Source organism: Macrobrachium nipponense, chromosome 28 (genome assembly GCF_015104395.2).
Source record: "Macrobrachium nipponense isolate FS-2020 chromosome 28, ASM1510439v2, whole genome shotgun sequence".
Taxonomy (NCBI): Eukaryota; Metazoa; Arthropoda; class Malacostraca; order Decapoda; family Palaemonidae; genus Macrobrachium; species Macrobrachium nipponense.
The window spans coordinates 68152245-68170324 of record NC_087217.1 but is presented as its reverse complement, the minus strand read 5'-3'; the positions used below and the strand labels follow the sequence as shown (position 1 = coordinate 68170324).

The 18080-nt window shown below is 44.1% G+C and overlaps 1 protein-coding gene across 1 annotated transcript in view; it reads right to left on the bottom strand.

Annotated features, from left to right (window-relative positions):
- Positions 1-18080, bottom strand: part of LOC135201854 (galectin-4-like) — a 218109-nt gene that overhangs the window by 126257 nt on the left and 73772 nt on the right. The window contains 1 exon segment of the mRNA XM_064231146.1: positions 5070-5369. Coding sequence (XP_064087216.1) covers positions 5070-5369 — 300 coding nt within the window.

The window sequence follows — 18080 nt, the reverse complement described above, 5'->3', positions numbered from 1 at the left end:
TGCTTATGAGTTTCTGTTGAGTTATATGTGAGTTATTGTGGTTGTGAGTTGTTGAAGGTTGTTGGTGAGCTGTTGTCATTTTTTGTTGTTAGTAGGTGTGTATGTGTTGGCTTATGGTGTTGTTTTTTTGTGTTGTCAGTGACTGTTTGTGCAGTGGTCTTTTGTTGTGGTTGTAGACCTTGTTCATTTGTTGTGTTGTTGAGTTTTGGTTGTTGTGTTGTGTTGTTGAGTTGTGGGGTTGTGTTCCTTGGTTGTTGTGTGGTTGGGTTGTGGTCCTTGGTTGTTTTTGTGGTGTTGTTGGTTGTGTGTTGGTTTGCGACGGTTGTTGGTGTCTCAGCGATCTCGACCAGCGGACAGCACAGCATAGCCCTAAGTATCTGGAGTTGGGCGAGTACATGTGTTTGTGTTTTTTGTTCTGTGTGTAGGTGTCCTGCATGTATTCCGTAGTGTAAAGAGGAAAGTGTGGCTGAGGGTGAGCTTGGCAGCCAGATTGGTTAAGTTTATGTGGAGGGGATTTTGTCTGCTTGTTTTTTAAGCTTGTGATCCCGCCACATTGAATTTTTGGCGCCCGAACAGGGACTCCTGGTGCAGCAGGTGCAGGACTATTGAGGTAGTGAGTTGTGTGATTGGTGGAGAAAGTGAGGATGGAAGGGTTGAAGGAGATGGAAAGGCTGAAGGAGGAGTTGCAGTTGGCAAGGGAAGCTAAGGAAAGATTGGAAGTGGAGATGAGAGGTTGAGGGTAGAGTGTGAGGAGCTGAAGAGCAAGTTAGAGGAAATGAGAGGAATGCTAAGGAGTGCAAAAGTGGAAATGAAAGAAGAGGTGAAAGGAGAGGAAAAGAGAATGGTTGAGAAAATGGATGAAAAATTCGGAGTAATGATGAATGCAGTGCAGGAGATGAAGGGATTGATGGGAGAGGGAGCTGTGGGAGGTAGGCCTACTGGGTCTTGTGACGGGCCAGGAGCGATTAAGAAAGTGAGAGAACAAGTGGATGAGAGTGGATGATGAAGGTGATTTGGTTGTGATAAGTAAGGGAAAGAAGGGGAAGACACAGGATAAAGATAAACCTGAGGACAAGAATAAGAAGGGGGATGAGGAAAAGAAGACTAAGGAAAAGAAGGTTAGTAAGGGTGACAGACAGGATGAGACTAGGACTGAATACATTGGGGAAAGGGCTGAGAGTGATTTAGATAGCGGTGAGTGGAAACAGGTGGGTAGAAAGAAGGGTAAGAAGACTGTAATCAAGAGTATGGATGTTAGTATGGAAGTTGATTCATTGTATTCAGACAAGGTTAAGAGGGATCAGATCGAAGTAGTGAAAGTGAGTGAGAGTGAGCAGGAAGTACGAAAGGCTGTGCATATGAGAGGTAACCCGGTGTGCACAATACGAGGAATATGGTAGTAGGAACATACAGGACTTTTTAAAGGAATATGAGAAGTGTTGTGTGGCTAAGTATGGGAATAATAAGAGAGTCTGGGCAAGAGAGTTAGGTAACTTCTTGACAGGATTTTTGTTATGTATGGGGTAATGATGGGTGTAGGGAATGTGGCGTATGAGTGTGTGAAAGCCAGGATTGTGGAACAGGCAAAGAGGATAAAGAGTAGCATTAGATATAGGAGAAAGCATGATTTTGAAGAGGAAAGAATGAATGTTGGTGAGTAGTTGTCAATGTATGTGTGCAGTTTGGAAACATTAGCTAGGAAAAAGTTTGGGGACAAAGGGATGAATGAGTGTAAGGAGTTAGTGAGAAAGTTGTTGGGGACTGTACCAGAGAGCGTATGAGAGTTTATGAATCTAAAACGTAAGGAGAAAATGAGATGGACGAATGAAAGGTTGACATGAAAGATTTTAGAAATAGTAGAGGATTACAAGTTCGAAAGGTGTATGAAAGAGAGTAGAAGTGTTAGTGTTAGGACTGAAGTAGCTGAGGTTATGCCAGAGTTTAAGAGCTATAGGGAGGCAGTTTTAGAAGGGCCGAAGCAAATGGCAGAGCAAGTGGTTGATAGGAGCGTTGGAGCAAGTAATGTTTGCCCTAAAAGAGGTAGGAGGGTCATTTAGTTGTGAGCGAGAGCAGCAGTGTTACAGATGTGGTAAGTCAGGACACAAGAAGAATGAGTGTCAGTGGGCGTTAGGGGCGTGTTTCGGGTGTGGGCAAATGGGGCATTTAGTGAGCAAGTGTAAGAAAGATAGGGATACTAAATGTTACAGGTGTGAACAGGTAGGGCACATAGCTAGTGGATGTCGGGGTACCTGTATGAACGTAGTTTCTGGCAACTATGGGAAGAACGGACATTATGCTAGGATGTGTAAAGAACAGCATGCGAAACGTGTTGAATGTGGAATGGAAGGTCATGTAGTGAGTGTGTACACGAACGAGGATGAGTCAGGTTGGGAATTCGGGAAACTAGAAGTAGAGGGGATTCAGTTGGGTGGGTCCTCTGGTGTGTGGATGAGTGAGTGGTTAAAAGTGAATAAGCATGAGCCGAGTGTCAGTGAACAAATGGGCATGGGAGATCGACAGTTGGTGTTGGTTGAGTATGGGAGGAGGCGGAAGAGTGTGGAGAAAGGAATGGAAGGAGGAAGTGTGAGCGGCGTGATAAGGGTGTTAGTGTTGGAGTGCAAATGGTGGATAAGACATGTAATACGGATGGACTTAGAGGGAATGAATGATATGTGTAGCGTGTGTGGGTTTGAATTGTCAGGGTTTAGTGAGATTTCAGCAGGAAAGGAATCAAGTTGTGAGGACGTGGTTGGCAGTAAGAATGAGTCTCTTCAGGAGTTTGGCAGGAGTGTAAATGAGGTAAGTGATTTGGTGGCAGAATTATTATGAGATACATTAGGACAACAGTTGGAGAGGGTAGATGAGATAGTGAATGGGATTTTGGAGGATAGTAGTGAGGGAGATGGTAATGGGAGTCTGACTGGAAGTGGTCTTGGAGAAGTGGATGGTGGTGTAACTGAGTGTGTATAAGTGCCCTCAAACAAGATCCAGGGGCCCTGCGTCCAAGCATCCGTGGGTTTTCCGGAGGGCTGTTTAGTGTGGGTGTTGCGAGTGTAAGGAGACATTGTCAAATGTAACGGGGGAGGAAATATAAAGGAGTTATGGGAGTTCCATTTGATAACTTGATAACGTCCTAGAGAGAGAGAGAGAGAGAGAGAGAGAGAGAGAGAGAGAGAGAGAGAGAGAGAGAGAGAGAGAGAGAGAGAGAGAGAGAGAGAGAGAGAGTTTCGTGGTTTGTGTTGCTGTTGATATCGTGTAGTATGTATTTATGTTTTTGGTTTTCCGTAAGAGACCTTACCTTACAGACCTTACATCTTGTTCGGATTTCCCCAGGTCCCTCAGTGTGAGGCACCTCTAATATCTACCAGAGAATTACTAATGCATCTTCTGGTATATTTTGCATTTTCCAATCTTGGATGGTCTGGGATGGAGCTTAAATATTTGTCAAGCTTATTCTTAAACACATCTACGCTCACTCCTGATATATTCCTCAGATGAGCTGGCAACGCATTGAATAGACGCTGCATTGTCGATGTTGGTGCATAGTGAATTAATGTCCTGTGTGCTTTCCTTAGTTTTCCTGGTATAGTTTTGGGCACTATCAATCTACCTCTGCTTGCTCTTTCTGATATTTTTAGCTCCATGATGTTTCTGGCAATTCCTTCTATCTGTTTCCATGCATGTATTATCATGTAGCATTCTCTTCTCCTTTCTAGACTATATCATTGTAAAATTTGTGGTCTTTCCCAGTAGTCAAGATACTTAACTTCTTCTATTCTACCTGTAAAGGACCTTTGTACACTCTCTATTTGTGCAATATCCTTTTGGTAGTGTGGGTACCATATCATATTGCAATATTCAAATGGACTAGGTACATACGTTTTATAAAGCATGATCATGTGTTCAGCTTTTTTTGCTTTGAAGTGCCGTAACGAGAGAGAGAGAGAGAGAGAGAGAGAGAGAGAGAGAGAGAGAGAGAGAGAGAGAGAGAGAGAGAGTGTGTAATTGGTGGGTGGATGGTTAGCAATTCAATTGGCTGTTGGTGGGTTCTAGGTTGTCTGCTGGTGCAGTAGTGTCTGCTGGTGCAGTAGTGTCGGCAGCGGTCTGTGAAGAGTATTGAAGGCATTGATGGTCAGTTAAATTGTGCTACTGATTTGTTGTTTAGTTTGTTGTTAAATTTGATATTGTTTGTTTTAGAGTTGTAATGCCTGTGTTGTTAGATTTGTTGTGGTTATGAGGTTCTGTGGAGTTATATGTGAGATGTTGAGGGTTGTTGTTGGTGAGCTGTTGTGATTTTTTTATGTTATTAGTTGGTGTGTGTGTTGGCTTGTTGTGTTGTTGCTTTTTTGTGTTGTTAGTGATTGCTTGTGCAGTGGTCTTTTGTTATGGTTGTAGTCCTTGTTTGCTTGTCGTGTTGTTGAGTTGTGCAGTTGTGGTCCCTGATTGCTGTGTTGTTGAGTTGTTGGGTTGTGGTCCTTGGTTGTTGTTGTTTTGTGATCCTTGGTTGTTGTTGGTTGTGTATTGTTTGTGACGGTTGTTGGTGTCTCAGCAACCTCGACCAGCGGACAGCACAGCATAGCCCTGAGTATCTGGAGTTGGGTGAGTACATGTGCTTGTGATTTTTGTTCTGTGTGTAGGTATGTCAACTGTCCTGCGTGTAGTCCTTAGTGTAAAGAGGAAAGTGTGGCTGAGGGTGAGTTTGGCAGCCGGATTGGTTAAGTTTATGTGGGGGGATTTTGACGGCTTGTTTTATAAGCTTGTGATCCTGCCACAATGAAAACACTTGAAAAAAATGCAGTTGTTGCAGTACTGATGTTTGATTACACTCCTGATCCGACAGTTCCAAAATCCAAAAAATTCCAAAATCCACTCAGCTAAACACCACACTGTAGCATGGTAATTAAATTAAATAAGCATGCATCCAGTGTAAATACAGACACTTAACATATATAAAAAAACAAAAATTACCAAACAAAAAGCCAATCTCATGCATTGGAAAAATAGTAGTAATTTGGAATATATATACAAAGGAAGGCAGTACAAAAAGGAATAGTATTTTCTAAACTTACTCCATACTGGCCTGGAGGAGCTGACTGTGGATAAGCAGGAGTGTTTGGTTGGGGAGCATACCCAGGACCACCTGAATAAGGTGGGGGAGACCCATAGTTTGGAGAAGGAAGGTAGGGTGTTCCTCCTAATGGAGCCTGTGCATAAGGTGCCTGAACTGGTGGTGGCACTGGATTTGGATCTTCTATCCAAACACAAGCAAGAGTCAGATCCTGGCTAGAGCTGGCTACGTTCATATAGCATAGAGTTGCAGGATTGGTTAGGTGGTTGAATTCTCCAAAATGCTGCCCATTCAATGCTATCTGAAAAATATGAATTGTACCATTATCTACATATAATAATCTACCTAGCAACCCACTTCTATTGATCAGACAAGAAAATAATACTACATAATACTACAATCCAATACCAAAGTCATGAAAAAATTTAGCCAAGATGGGCAATTTAGGATGAGCCAATCAAGTCAAGTTACTTTTATACTCTCAGACTGATCAAAATATATTGATAAAACAATAATAAAAGAAACTATACTACTCATGAAATGCAACAATCATTAGTACACCTTAAACAAGGCTTTTGACACCTTCCTACATACATTCTTAAAATAAAACATCACATAGTAATTATCTCACATAGCATTATAAAACATATTAGTGATACCACAATTAAAACTAAAAATACAATTCTAGGGCCATCGTAATTTCAGTACCCTTTTTCACCTGACCTTGTGCATTCACTCACTCACACACACACACACACACACACACAAATACATTATAAAGATGGAGAAAACAACTCTGGGATTTGCAGGGAGGAACTGTATACCAATTCTTGCCTCATATGTAGTTACTGCCATACACAAGCAGTACCACAGGGTCTTAGCAATATATATTGAAGCAAGTTATAATGAGTGATATCTTTTACTTTTCATTTTCCCTTTGCCCACATTTGAGAAAGTTGGCCAACTATTATGCTAACAAAACCTATCCCCTCTCCTGAAGGACAGTTTCAACTCCTCAGCAATATGCGATGGGGTGTGGGGGGGGGGGGGGTGGCTAATGTGAGCTGCAACACATACTTAGCAACATATCCAGTATGGATAGAGCAAGGGGGATGTGTAGGCTTTGAAGGCACATGAAGGATGGGAAGAGAATCATTCTCTCTTTAAATTGGGCATACACAGACGCAACTGCCTTGACAGAGGAATACGTAATAGTTTCGGGCTAGTGATCTGGCTTGCAATGAGGACGAGTAAACAAGAAAAACCTTTTGAACTTTTTACGTGAGGCCTAACAATTTCCCTTCTTTTTTCTCCTCATCAGCACAAAAAGCAAGTCTGGGAATGAGAAGATGGACGATGAAGAGCAGAATAAAAAACGATAATACGTAGTGGGTCCCTCCTTTACCTCGTAGAAAACTCACTGATTCACGAATGTTTTCATAGAACAATATTTACTAATTACTGTACAGTAGTATCTCGTACTTCGAACTTAATCCGTTCCAGAAGGCTGTTCGAAGTACAATTTGTTCGAAATATGAAACAAATATCCCCATAAGAAATAGTGGGCCCCCATATTCGCGTTCTCCTGATCGGACTCAAAGATTCACGGATTTCTCTCTGGAACATATATCTACCCATTATTTGTGGGGGATTTGCCTATTCGCAGGGTTTTCCAATGATAAATAATCACTAATTAGTGTATTTTGATGTTATTTTCATGCCTAAATACATTTTTATGATACAAAAATGATTTCATAATTTTAAAATATTAATATTGATCAATACTGTATTAGTAAGTTTAATAAGATTAAATGATATCACATAATAATAATAATTCTCTCTCTCTCTTACAAAGATGTGTTTTTTGTATGACAAATAAATGATTTACTAATTTTCAAATATCAATATTAATGTAAAGAGCGTAAGATTTTAGTTCATAATTGTCCATATACAAAACAAACCTTTGGTCTTAACATTAGGATAATACTAGCGCCAAGCTGGAAACTGGTAGAATTAATAATAAATTTGCGAGATCCAGGGACTATTGGCATCTATACCATGTCATGGGATATGTAGTACGTACCCAGAATGCCCTTGGCGTCCCGTGACGCGACAGTTGCTTTCCTACCGCCTTCTCGATAGAGACAAAGGAAATGCCCTCGAGTGAGTGGGGTTCCTTGTTCAAGATTTTTAACATCGGTGTCTACAGATCCACATCCAACCTGTAGTAGGTGCAGAGAAAACATATGTACAATTACTAATCCTTGTCCAGTTTGTCGTGGTTGGTCGGTGGAACAGTGGATGAAGTTTTATGGGAACGGCCAGTACAAAAGAAAGGAGATGCCGCCATCTTTGGATGACCAAGCGTCGTCGGCTTCTTTTGTATCGGCAATACACCAGACTGCTCCATATGTTTCGTCACCTGCTTTTGATGTTTCCCATACTCCTTCAGTTCCTTTTAGCGATTCGGTATTGGAAACGCCAGGAGGGGTTTTGAGTAATTTTATGCATAATTACGCTATGTCATTCCTAGCAAGGAGGGGGAGCATCGCCATCTTTGTTCCAGGTGTCGGCTCCCGATGCGCAGAGAATGGAAGGAACGTGGTCAGCGTTAGGCCTACCAGGCGTACCAACCTTGGAGGGGTTGCTTTCTCATTATATGGCATCACGCTTCCACCAGGGCCCGAGAACGATGAATGTTCCTCATCCCCCTGGCCTGCATTTTATGAGAGCTAATGCCACAGCAACGACAACATCAATGTTTCCAGCGATGCAGAACGGAAGTAGTTTTGCAGCACACGCAGGGCTGCCAGCAGCAGCCGCTCAGTCTCTCCCTACAAGAGTGGTGACGTCACAACCTGCGTCACACACCGACATGGCTGACGTCACAGCCTACTGCTTCTCTGACTACTTTGTTGCCTTTAGAGCCGAATACGCTTTCTGACTCTTTGGTACACACAATCACGAAGAAATTATCGATGACGTCACTGTGTGTACCAGTCAATTGTTGGAGGATACGGGACTTCATGACTGATCCTCGGGCCAAGAGGAGAAAAGTAAACTCTTCTTCATCTTCAAGCCAGGACTGTCATATCCCGGTCAGCAACAAGGTAAAGAAGCCAGTGGCTGGTAAGCTTAATGCTAACGGATGAAGTCATTTACAGGCGTCTGAACGAGAGAAAGCATAGACGGTCGCTGAGATAGCAGCCGCCGTGGAGATGCCAGCAGTGATGACAAAGTTTAGGAGACTACACTGCCATTGGTAAAATCAACGATGAGTGTGAAGAGTTCAACAAGGAATGGAGAGCAGATACCAGTTTTGCCTGTGAGACTTTTTAAGGTCGAAAATAATAAGGAGTTGGTAACCTCTTCTGATACGCTGGTGGGAGGGGTTGTTCGACTCGATGAGAGATTAAGGCCGACTTCCCGACGGTTGTTGGAGATGATATTAACAGAGCTGGAGAGGAAATTAGCTCGGTTTCGAGAGAGCTTCATCTTGGAGGTATAGACAGGGTTCTTGCTCTAGATCTGTGAGTAGAGAAGAAGTTAGGCTGTCACACTCTCCTACTAACTATTCAAGATTGAGCCAACGGCGGCCATCAGAGATCAAAGATGCCGCGGTCGTAGGGTCAGATGGCCATGATGCACCCGAACGTTTGTCAGTCAGAGGATAGGAGTGAGCTACCTTCTCCTGCAGCTGAACATAATATGTTGGAACTGGAGGAAGGGGAAACCTAGGAGTTTCTGGCTTCATATGGGGAGGTGGTTGATTTGATTCGTCAATTCAATAACCTTTCGAGGAGCACGGAGACACCTGCCAGTATGCTTCCTCCAGGAATCGACATGGTATTTGGATTGAAAAAGGATACGAAGGTGTCGTATGATTTACCTTGCTCAAGTCATGCGGAGTCAGGTTTACAGCACATAAATACATGGATTGCTGGCAGGGATAATTCCTTAAGATCGAATAGATCGTTTAAGTTTATTTCCCCTCCATTGATGAAACATAGGAAATATTATGTGACACCGATGGTTCCTTTGCTATCTAGACAAATTAGCTCAGATGTGGTAAAGTTAAAACTGGCTTAAACCTTGGATCAAGTAAAGATGGAATGCCCTTCGATGACTTGTCAGGAGGCTGCTACTTTGGAAGCAACAGCTTCTTCTATCTTTCAGACTGCTTCTTGGTTAGACCTTTGGTCAACAGCAGTGGCAAAAATTGCATCCTCAGAAGTAATGAAAAAAGTAGTGGATGAGTCAATGTTTATCAGATTGCTACAATCAGGTTCCAAAGCAATTGCGTACCTGACAAATTTAAGTGCCAATGTTTGGGCTAATATCCTGTTGATGAGGAGAGATGCAGCTTTGGCTAGATTAAGCCGCACTGTTGATTTGGATTCCCTGTTGGCAATAAGGAATGGGAATATCCTAAAGTCTCAATTGCTGTTGCCGGAGGGCATACTGGAAGATGCTATAGATAGGTGAAGGATGGACACTAACGACAGATTAGTACAGCAGGCAGTTAGGAAAACACCTAGAAGTCAGGCTAGTCCTAATGAGCTAAGGCATCAGCAAATACCTCGTAAGAAAACATTGAGATATAACATCTCTAATAGAGCAACAAGACCCTCTTCCCCAAAAGAAGTTAGCTCATCGGCCCTTTCACAATAGACCCAACAGAGAAAGGGGTATTAGGGGAAGGGGGAGAGGTTCAAGACGATAGGATGGGCGCCTCTCATCACTCAGCCACACCAGTAGGGGGTTGCCTGGCAAATCACTGGAAGGTGTGGCAGGAATTTGGAGCGGAGCAGTGGGTGGTGGAAGTTCTCAAAGTTGGATATTTGATTCCAACCATTACCACACCTCACCTATGCTCAGGAATCTCAGAAAGCTTTTATTCTGCAAGAGGAAGTGAAGAAGATGATGGAAAAAGGGGCTGAGGAACAAATATCAATTCCGTCAAAGGGGTTTTACAGCCGCATTTTACTTGTCCCCAAAGCCAACAGGGATTGGAGGACAGTAATAGATCTATCAACTTTGAATCTGTTTATAATAAAAACCAGTCAGAATGGAGACCCCAAAGACAGTTCTAGCAGCAGTCAGGGTCAAGGACTTTATGCTGACAATAGACTTGAAGGACGCATACTTTCAGATCCCAGTCCATCAGTCTTCCAGGAAATTTCTCCGCTTCTGTCTTGCAGAGAAAGTTTTCCAATTCAAGGTCCTGTGCTTTGGGTTGACAACGTCTCTGCAAGTTTTTACAAGAGTATTCACTCTCGTGTCGACACGGGCACATGCTCAGGGAATCAGGCTAATAAGATACCTAGACAACTGGCTGGTGATAGCAAAGTCCAGAGAAAAATTTCTTCGCGACAGGGTTACCCTTCTGCAGTTTTGTCACAGCCTAGGCATTGTGATAAATCAGAAGTTAAAGTTGGATCCAAGTCAACGGCTGGTGTATCTGGGTATGATTACAGACACAGTAAAAGCCAAAGTGTTCCCAGCAGACCAGAGGGTAGAGAAATGCAAACAAGTGGTGAATGCCTTTCTGGAAAAGCAAACACAGCCAGCAAGACAGTGGCAAGTAGTACTGGGAATTCTAACTTCCTTGAAGAAGCTGGTACCACACAGGAGGCTACACCCTCAATCATTGCAATGGAGGATGAAGGAGTTTTGGTCGCCAATGGTAGATCACCCACGAGCAAATTCCCTTGTCGACAGAGGTGAGGAAAGACCCACTGTGGTGGGTGCAGGACAACAATCTGACAGTGGGAGTTCCCCTTCACCAACCCTCTCCGGACCTCTTGCTGTTCTCAGATGCGTCACTCGAAGGTTGGGGAGCACACATGGAGGAGCTGATGATTTCAATGAAATGGAGTTGCGAGGACAGAGAACTCCATATAAACATGTTGGAGTTAAAAGCAGCGTTTCTGGCACTTCAGGAATTCCGGGAGAGGGTGAAGGGGCAATCAGTGGTATTGATGTTGGACAACACCACAGTAGTAGCTTACGTAAACAAGCAAGGAGGACTGGTATCTCGGCAGTTACACCTGATGACAGTTCAACTTCATCAGTGGGCTGTAGAGAACTTAGTAGACATCAGAGCCAGATATATTCCAGGAAAAAGAAACATAGTGGCCGACAAGTTGAGCCGGAGGGATCAGATCCTAGGAACGGAGTGGTCCTTGCATCATGAGGTAGTGAACAGAATGTTCATATTGTGGGAAAGGCCAATCATAGACCTATTCTCAACAAGGTACAACAAAAAGCTGGAAATGTATTGTTCAGTAGTCCCGGACGTAGAGGCAGTAGTAGAAGATGCGCTACAACACCCATGTGACAATCTGGACGTGTACGCATTTCCTCCATTTTGCCTAATCCGTGAGGTTCTGAACAAGGTATGTGGTCTCAGAACCTCAAAATGACTCTGATAGCGCCTTTATGGCCGAAGGCAGAATGGTTTCCGGATCTGTTGGAACTCCTAATAGACGTGCCGAGAGAGTGGAACAACCTACTATGTCAGCCGCACGTGGAGTCCCTATCACTTCACAGGTGGAGACTGTCAAGTATCTCCTGTGAGCGAGAGGCTTTTCTCAGAAAGCAGCAACACAGATGGCAGGAAATATCAGGTCATCTGCAGCGGTCTACCAAGGAAAATGGCCAGCATACTGTGACTGGTGTTGTGGAGGGAACTTGTCTCCACTCAGAACCATTCAACAGTTGGCAGATTTTCTGATATATCTCAGGACAGAAAGCCATATGTCTGTATCTGCTGTAAAGGGGTACAGGGCTGCTCTAGCCTTAGTCCTGAGCATGGAAGACGTGGACATTTCTTCTTCATGGGAGTTGGCTATGTTATTGAAGAGTTTTGAGCAGTCCTGTTCCCTGAAGGAACTAAAGGCTCCAGATTGGGATTTGACCATGGTACTGAGTAGTCTTACTAAACCCCCATAAGAGCCATTGAGACAGTCCACAGATAGAAGCTTGACCCTGAAGACAGTCTTCCTATTGGCCCTAGCCTCAAAAGGGTGGGGGAACTACATGGTCTGTCATATGTGGTGAAGCATTCGAGAGGTTGGAAGTCCATGTTTTTGAGTTTGTCCCAGAATTGTAGCCAAAACTCAAAACCCATCAGTAGTGGATGGCAGATTCGACTCCTTTTCCATACCTTCTCTGGCAGAATTTGTAGACAATGACAAGGAAGAATTGCTTCTTTGTCCTGTCAGAGTAATAAGAGCGTACTTAAGAAGAATGAGGCATCTCAGGCTGGGGTGCCGAAGGCTGTTAGTAAGTACAGGACAGAACAAAAAGGTGTCCAGGAACACAATATCGTTTTGGCTGAGAGAAACGATCAGGAATGCATACATGACAGAAGACAGCGGGCCAAATACCATGGAGGGGGCGAGAGCTCATGACATAAGGGGCTTGAGCGCTTCATTGGCATTCAAGAAAAATATGTCTGTGGAGAGGATTTTGAAAGCTGGTATTTGGCAACGCCAAACAACTTTCACTTCCTTTTATTTAAAAGATGTTGCCCATAGATCCTTGGACACTTTTTCCTTGGGTCCAGTGGTGGCGGCCCAGCAGGTGGTATAGTTCATCCAGTACCCCTGGCAGGTCAGTTTGTGTCTAGTCTAAGATGAAGGTATGAAAGTAGAATGAATGAGATGATTGGTCTTTCTTCTTTACTATTTTCTTTCTACTCCTTTACCTACGGGCAGTATGAAGGAGAGTACCATCATGAGCTGGAACGGACTAGATGCAGGTGAGGGGGTCAGCCATACTGTAAAGATAATCCAGAGTATAGTATGATATACTTTTCAGTAGCAACACACTCTAATAATTGGGAGAGAGAGGGGTCACAATAGATCCAGATACAAGGGACAGCAGTGGTTTATGAGAATGGAGAGTTCTCCATCTTCCGTAAGGTAATAAACCATGGCATCATATGAACACCCAGGGAGGAAAACCAATAGATTCTCATGTATCTTTGGTTCAAAGGTTATTAGTCCATTGTCTTAGAATACATCTGTTATGGTGCCGAAATATCCTGGCAAGGGTCGACACAATGTTAAGGTGTCGAAATTTACTGGCAAGGTCGCCACAATGTTACGGCCTCTGAGAGAAGTCCGCTTCAGGTTCGATATGAAATAATAAAAAAAAAAAAATTTCAACACCAACAGTTGAAACTGGGGATACGAACATAGAAAGAAACACTAACACAACAAAGGTTTATTTACAAGCTTACTAACATAGGTAAATGCAGAATGGTATCTCCTATTTACATAAAAAGATAGAATCTTACACTGCATGAACTGGGGGAACAGTGAGGCAATTCAAATACTTGCTAGTCAATTTGGCAATTCGAAGCGGTGGCTTCACAAAAGGAAAACGGTGATTGCAGACGTCCTCTTGACTCCGTATTGCAGAAAATAGTCTACCTGTAAGGCAGGAACTTCCCAAAACTTCTAGCAGGACCTTTTCTTCTCTGAAGTCTGCTCGACGTCGAGATAACACGGCCGTCCGCTCCTGAAGACGACTAGACCAGTATCCAACCAACTCCCGAGCAACTTTTCTTCTGATCCTTCGTTGGTTCCTTTTTTTCTCTAGTCTCTCTCTGACGATCTCTGCTGCTGATCTCTCACTGATATTCTGACCAGTGGCTCTTACTGAGGATATCTCTCTCTGACTAACTGGTGTCTCACTCCTACGATCTCTTCTTTCTCCTGCTATGACCGTCGTATTTATACGGCACTCTGGGGGGGCGGAGCCTACGGCGAACTTCAGAGACTCCATGGATTTCTAGAACTTCTTAGATGAATCTAGACGAGGTATTGCATCAGAAATCGCGGCGTTTCTCACGTCCCAACGAGTTCCACAACACTCCTGCCGATTCTAGAACAGCCGCGAGAACAGGCGCCTCTAACACGAGCGCGAAAGCCTCCTTACTGCCGAACTTCTCGAAAATGTGTTTTCCTTCCCTTTAACTTCCTTTGCTATGAAGCAATTACCATCACAACATCTACAATTCGGAAATGGATAAAGGTGGCAAACTCCCAGTCAGTTATAAAGACTTACCTCCCACCAATAAGTAAGTCTATCCTAATGTTAAGACCGAATGTTTGTTTCGTATATGAACAAAAGACAAATTTTTAACCAATTTGTATTTTTCATAACTAACAAACCTGAGGTCTTAACAGATAAAAGCCCAACAGCATTCTGGGTACTACATACCTCGTGACCTGGTATAGATGCCAATAGTCCCTGGATCTCAAAAGTTTATTATTAATTCTACCGGTTTCCAGCTTGGTTAGTATTATCCTAATTTTAAGGCCTCAGGTTTGTTAGTTATGAAAAATACAAATTGGTTAAAAATTTGTCATATTTAAAAAATTATGTAAGAATGAAGGAAATCCCAGTCTTCACGCATCTTTCTTTCGAACTTCAGGGCCAAGCTGAGGTCCAACAGCTGTCAAATATATCAAGTGATGTGACAGGAGGGGAGGGAGAGGGATTGTGGTTCCTCTCCTCTCTCTTCTTCTCTCTCTCTCTCTCTCTCTCTCTCTCTCTCTCTCTCTCTTTTTACTGAGATGAGAGATTTTTATGGTATGTATGTATAATGTTTATTAATATTTTCAATTGATAAAAATAATGATAATAATAATAATAATAATAATAATAATAATAATAATAATAATAATAATAATAATAATAATAACAACTATATGTGGCGCCGTGGCAGAGTGGGTTAGGTCGTCAATTGACTGGTTAAGTAACATTGGGGCTGGTCAGTCGTTGGATGGGTGACCGCTCTCCTCGGCGTTGATTCCTTGGAAAAGGATCTTTACCATAATTTCCTCAGTCTACTCAGCTGTAAATGAGTACCTATTCCTGAAGGGGTAGGGTCCAGCTATGGGTTAAATAGCAAAACTCAGCAATGATGGAAAGAAATGAAGAATTAAACAACAACAACGTAAATGGAACCTCTGGGAACAGTGGAGATTCGTCTGGCAGCCAGGTATTCAGGCCAATTGAAGGGGAGGACGGTCAGGTACTTGGAGGTCGTCATCCAGCAACTGACCACCACAACGACAGTAACCAACAACCAGAGACTGGAGCTACAGAAGCAAACCAGAGGAAGAAATGGACAAGAGAAGAAAATAAGGAAATATGGAGATGCTACATCAGAAGCAACCCGACAGAGAGAGGATATAGAAGAAGGTTGGTCAACATCTGGATGAGAGGAATAACACCCCCCAAAACAGAGCAGAGGCTGGCAGACCAATTAAGGAACATAAAGAAAAAGAACTGGCTCTCGCCAACAGAAAGAGAGGAACTGGAAAGGGAAATGACACACGGCAACGAACTACAAGACGACGAAGTGAGACACGATGCCACAGAAGACGACAGGGAGGATGAGGTATCAAACAATGACACAAGAAGAAACACCGACAAAGTAACAGAAAGGACGGAATGATTAGAAAAGATCAGACAATGGATGAAGCCAGATACATAGAGAACAAAGATCCCCTCCATGAAAGCCTACAACACCAAGAAATTAAGGGAGAAAACAAGTGAGGTCAATGAAATAATGAGACTAATACACACCACCAATATCACAGAAACAAATAACTTGACATATGCAGGAGCAAGATTAGTAGCAGAACTGATGGGGACACGAACACCAACACCACCAGCACAACCAGCCCAACAGAAACCAAAACAGCAACCGCCTTGGAAAAGGCACCTGGAAAAGCAAATCATGGTGATAAGATCTGACTTGAGTAAACTGAAAGAGATGGCAGCAAAAAGGCTAAGAAGCAAGAAAACAAGGGAGGAACTCAACGAGAAATACAAAGTACACGAGAGGGGACTAAACAACACAATAGAAGATGTAAAACAGAGGCTTAAGGCCAAAGCACATAAGATCCAACGATACATGAACAGGAATAAGGGATACCAACAGAACAAACTATTCGGAACCAACCAGAAAATACTATACAGCCAACTAAGAGGAAAAGACAACCACCAAGAAATTCCTGAAGCCGAACCAAGTAAGAGACTCTGTGAAAACATATGGAGCAATCTGGTATCACACAACAAATATGCAACATGGCTCCAGGAAGTCAAGGCTGAAGAAACAGGGAGAATAAAACAAAGATTCACTGACATCACGACAGACACAGTCAGACACCAACTAAAGAAAATGCCCAACTGGAAAGCCCCAGGTCCCAATGAAGTCCATGGATACTGGCTCAAAATCTTCAAGGCCCTACACCCAAGAATAGCAGACAACTCCAGCATTGTATCACAAATCACCATGCCCCCAAATGGATGACCACAGAAAGAACATCCTTAGTCCAGAAAGACAAGAGTAAGAGAAATATAGCCAGTAACTACAGGCCTATCACCTGCCAACCAATAATGTGGAAGTTACTAACAGGTATCATCAGTGAAAGGCTATACAACTACCTAGAGGATACAAACACCATCCCCCACCAACAGAAAGGCTGCAGAAGGAAGTGTAGGGGCACAAAAGACCAGCTCCTGATAGACAAAATGGTAATGAAGAACAGTAATAGAAGGAAAACCAACCTAAGCACGGCATAGATAGACTATAAGAAAGCCTTCGACATGATACCACACACATGGCTAATAGAATGCCTGAAAATATATGGGGCTGAGGAAAACACCACCAGCTTCCTCAAAAATACAATGCACAACTGGAATACAATACTTACAAGCTCTGGAATAAGACTAGCAGAGGTTAATATCAGGAGAGGGATCTTCCAGGGCGATTCATTGTCCCCACTACTCTTCGTAGTAGGCATGATTCCCATGACAAAAGTACTGCAGAAGATGGATGCTGGGTACCAACTCGAGAAAAGAGGCAACAGAATTAACCATCTGATGTTCATGGACGACATCAAGCTGTAGGGTAAGAGCATCAAGGAAATAGATACCCTAATCCAGACTGTAAGGTTTGTATCTGGGGACATTAGGATGGAGTTTGGAATAGAAAAATGTGTCTTAGTCAACAAGGCTGATCGGGGCAGACCCACCGTCGTCCTGGGTTCCTTCTTAGGACCCCAGAACGACTCCAGGCTAGATGTAGGCTCGGAGGGTGGAAGCGCCGATCATTCCCCAAGGTCACTGTGCTGATGAATCAGTGCAATAACCTCTGCAAACGACCTCTGGGTCTCGGGAGTGACTGCGTCCTGCGGAGATGGACCGTTAAGGCCATCTAGAGAGAACGCCTCCCGAGACCCTCCTCCTTCCACAGGAGGAACCACAACAGACCCCTCATGGTCTCCTCCAGCCACTTGTGCGTACGATCTGGTCGGTCCTAGGACCGTGCTAGGTACGTAGGCCCTCGTGGAGAGAACGCAAGAAGCGCACTCCTCGTGATCGCTCCTGATTGCCTCGCTCTTCCCGGTGTAGCCCGAGGAAGTTGAAGGAATAGGAGAGGAAGACCTGGTGCTACCGCCCTGCCCACCGGCAGAACCGGTGTGCTGGGGGGGCTGCAGGCGATCGTCAACCCGCGGTGGCGATGCAGGCCTAGTCATGCAGCTCCCCTGGGGGAGAACTGCTGGACCAAGAATCATAGTGACAGTCCCGAGCGTCAGGAGAGCTGCTGCCAGTTCCCCTATCTGCCCGGTCCCTGTCGCGGTGGGAGCAAGGCCTGTCCTCACGGCGTGCCAAGGTGCGACCAAGGGGACCTCTTCCTCGCCTCAGCCCGCAAACGATCCGGAGGAACCGTCGTGTCAACCCTGGGTACCTGCAAATCGCCATGAGAGCGATCGCCGGCCTGGCGGGAGTCACCTGGGCGACGCCCACCAGTCTTCCGCTCCGTGCCTGGGTCCTGGCGGCGAGCAGGCTCAGCTGCCTGGACCCTGGCTGCACAGTCACCCGTGGGCGACCGTACACTCGGTACCTCTCGAAAACAAGCGGCCGAGACGGTTCCTGGCACCGAGGCAGAATCTCTGGCGTCAGGCGAGGAGGTACCAGTGTT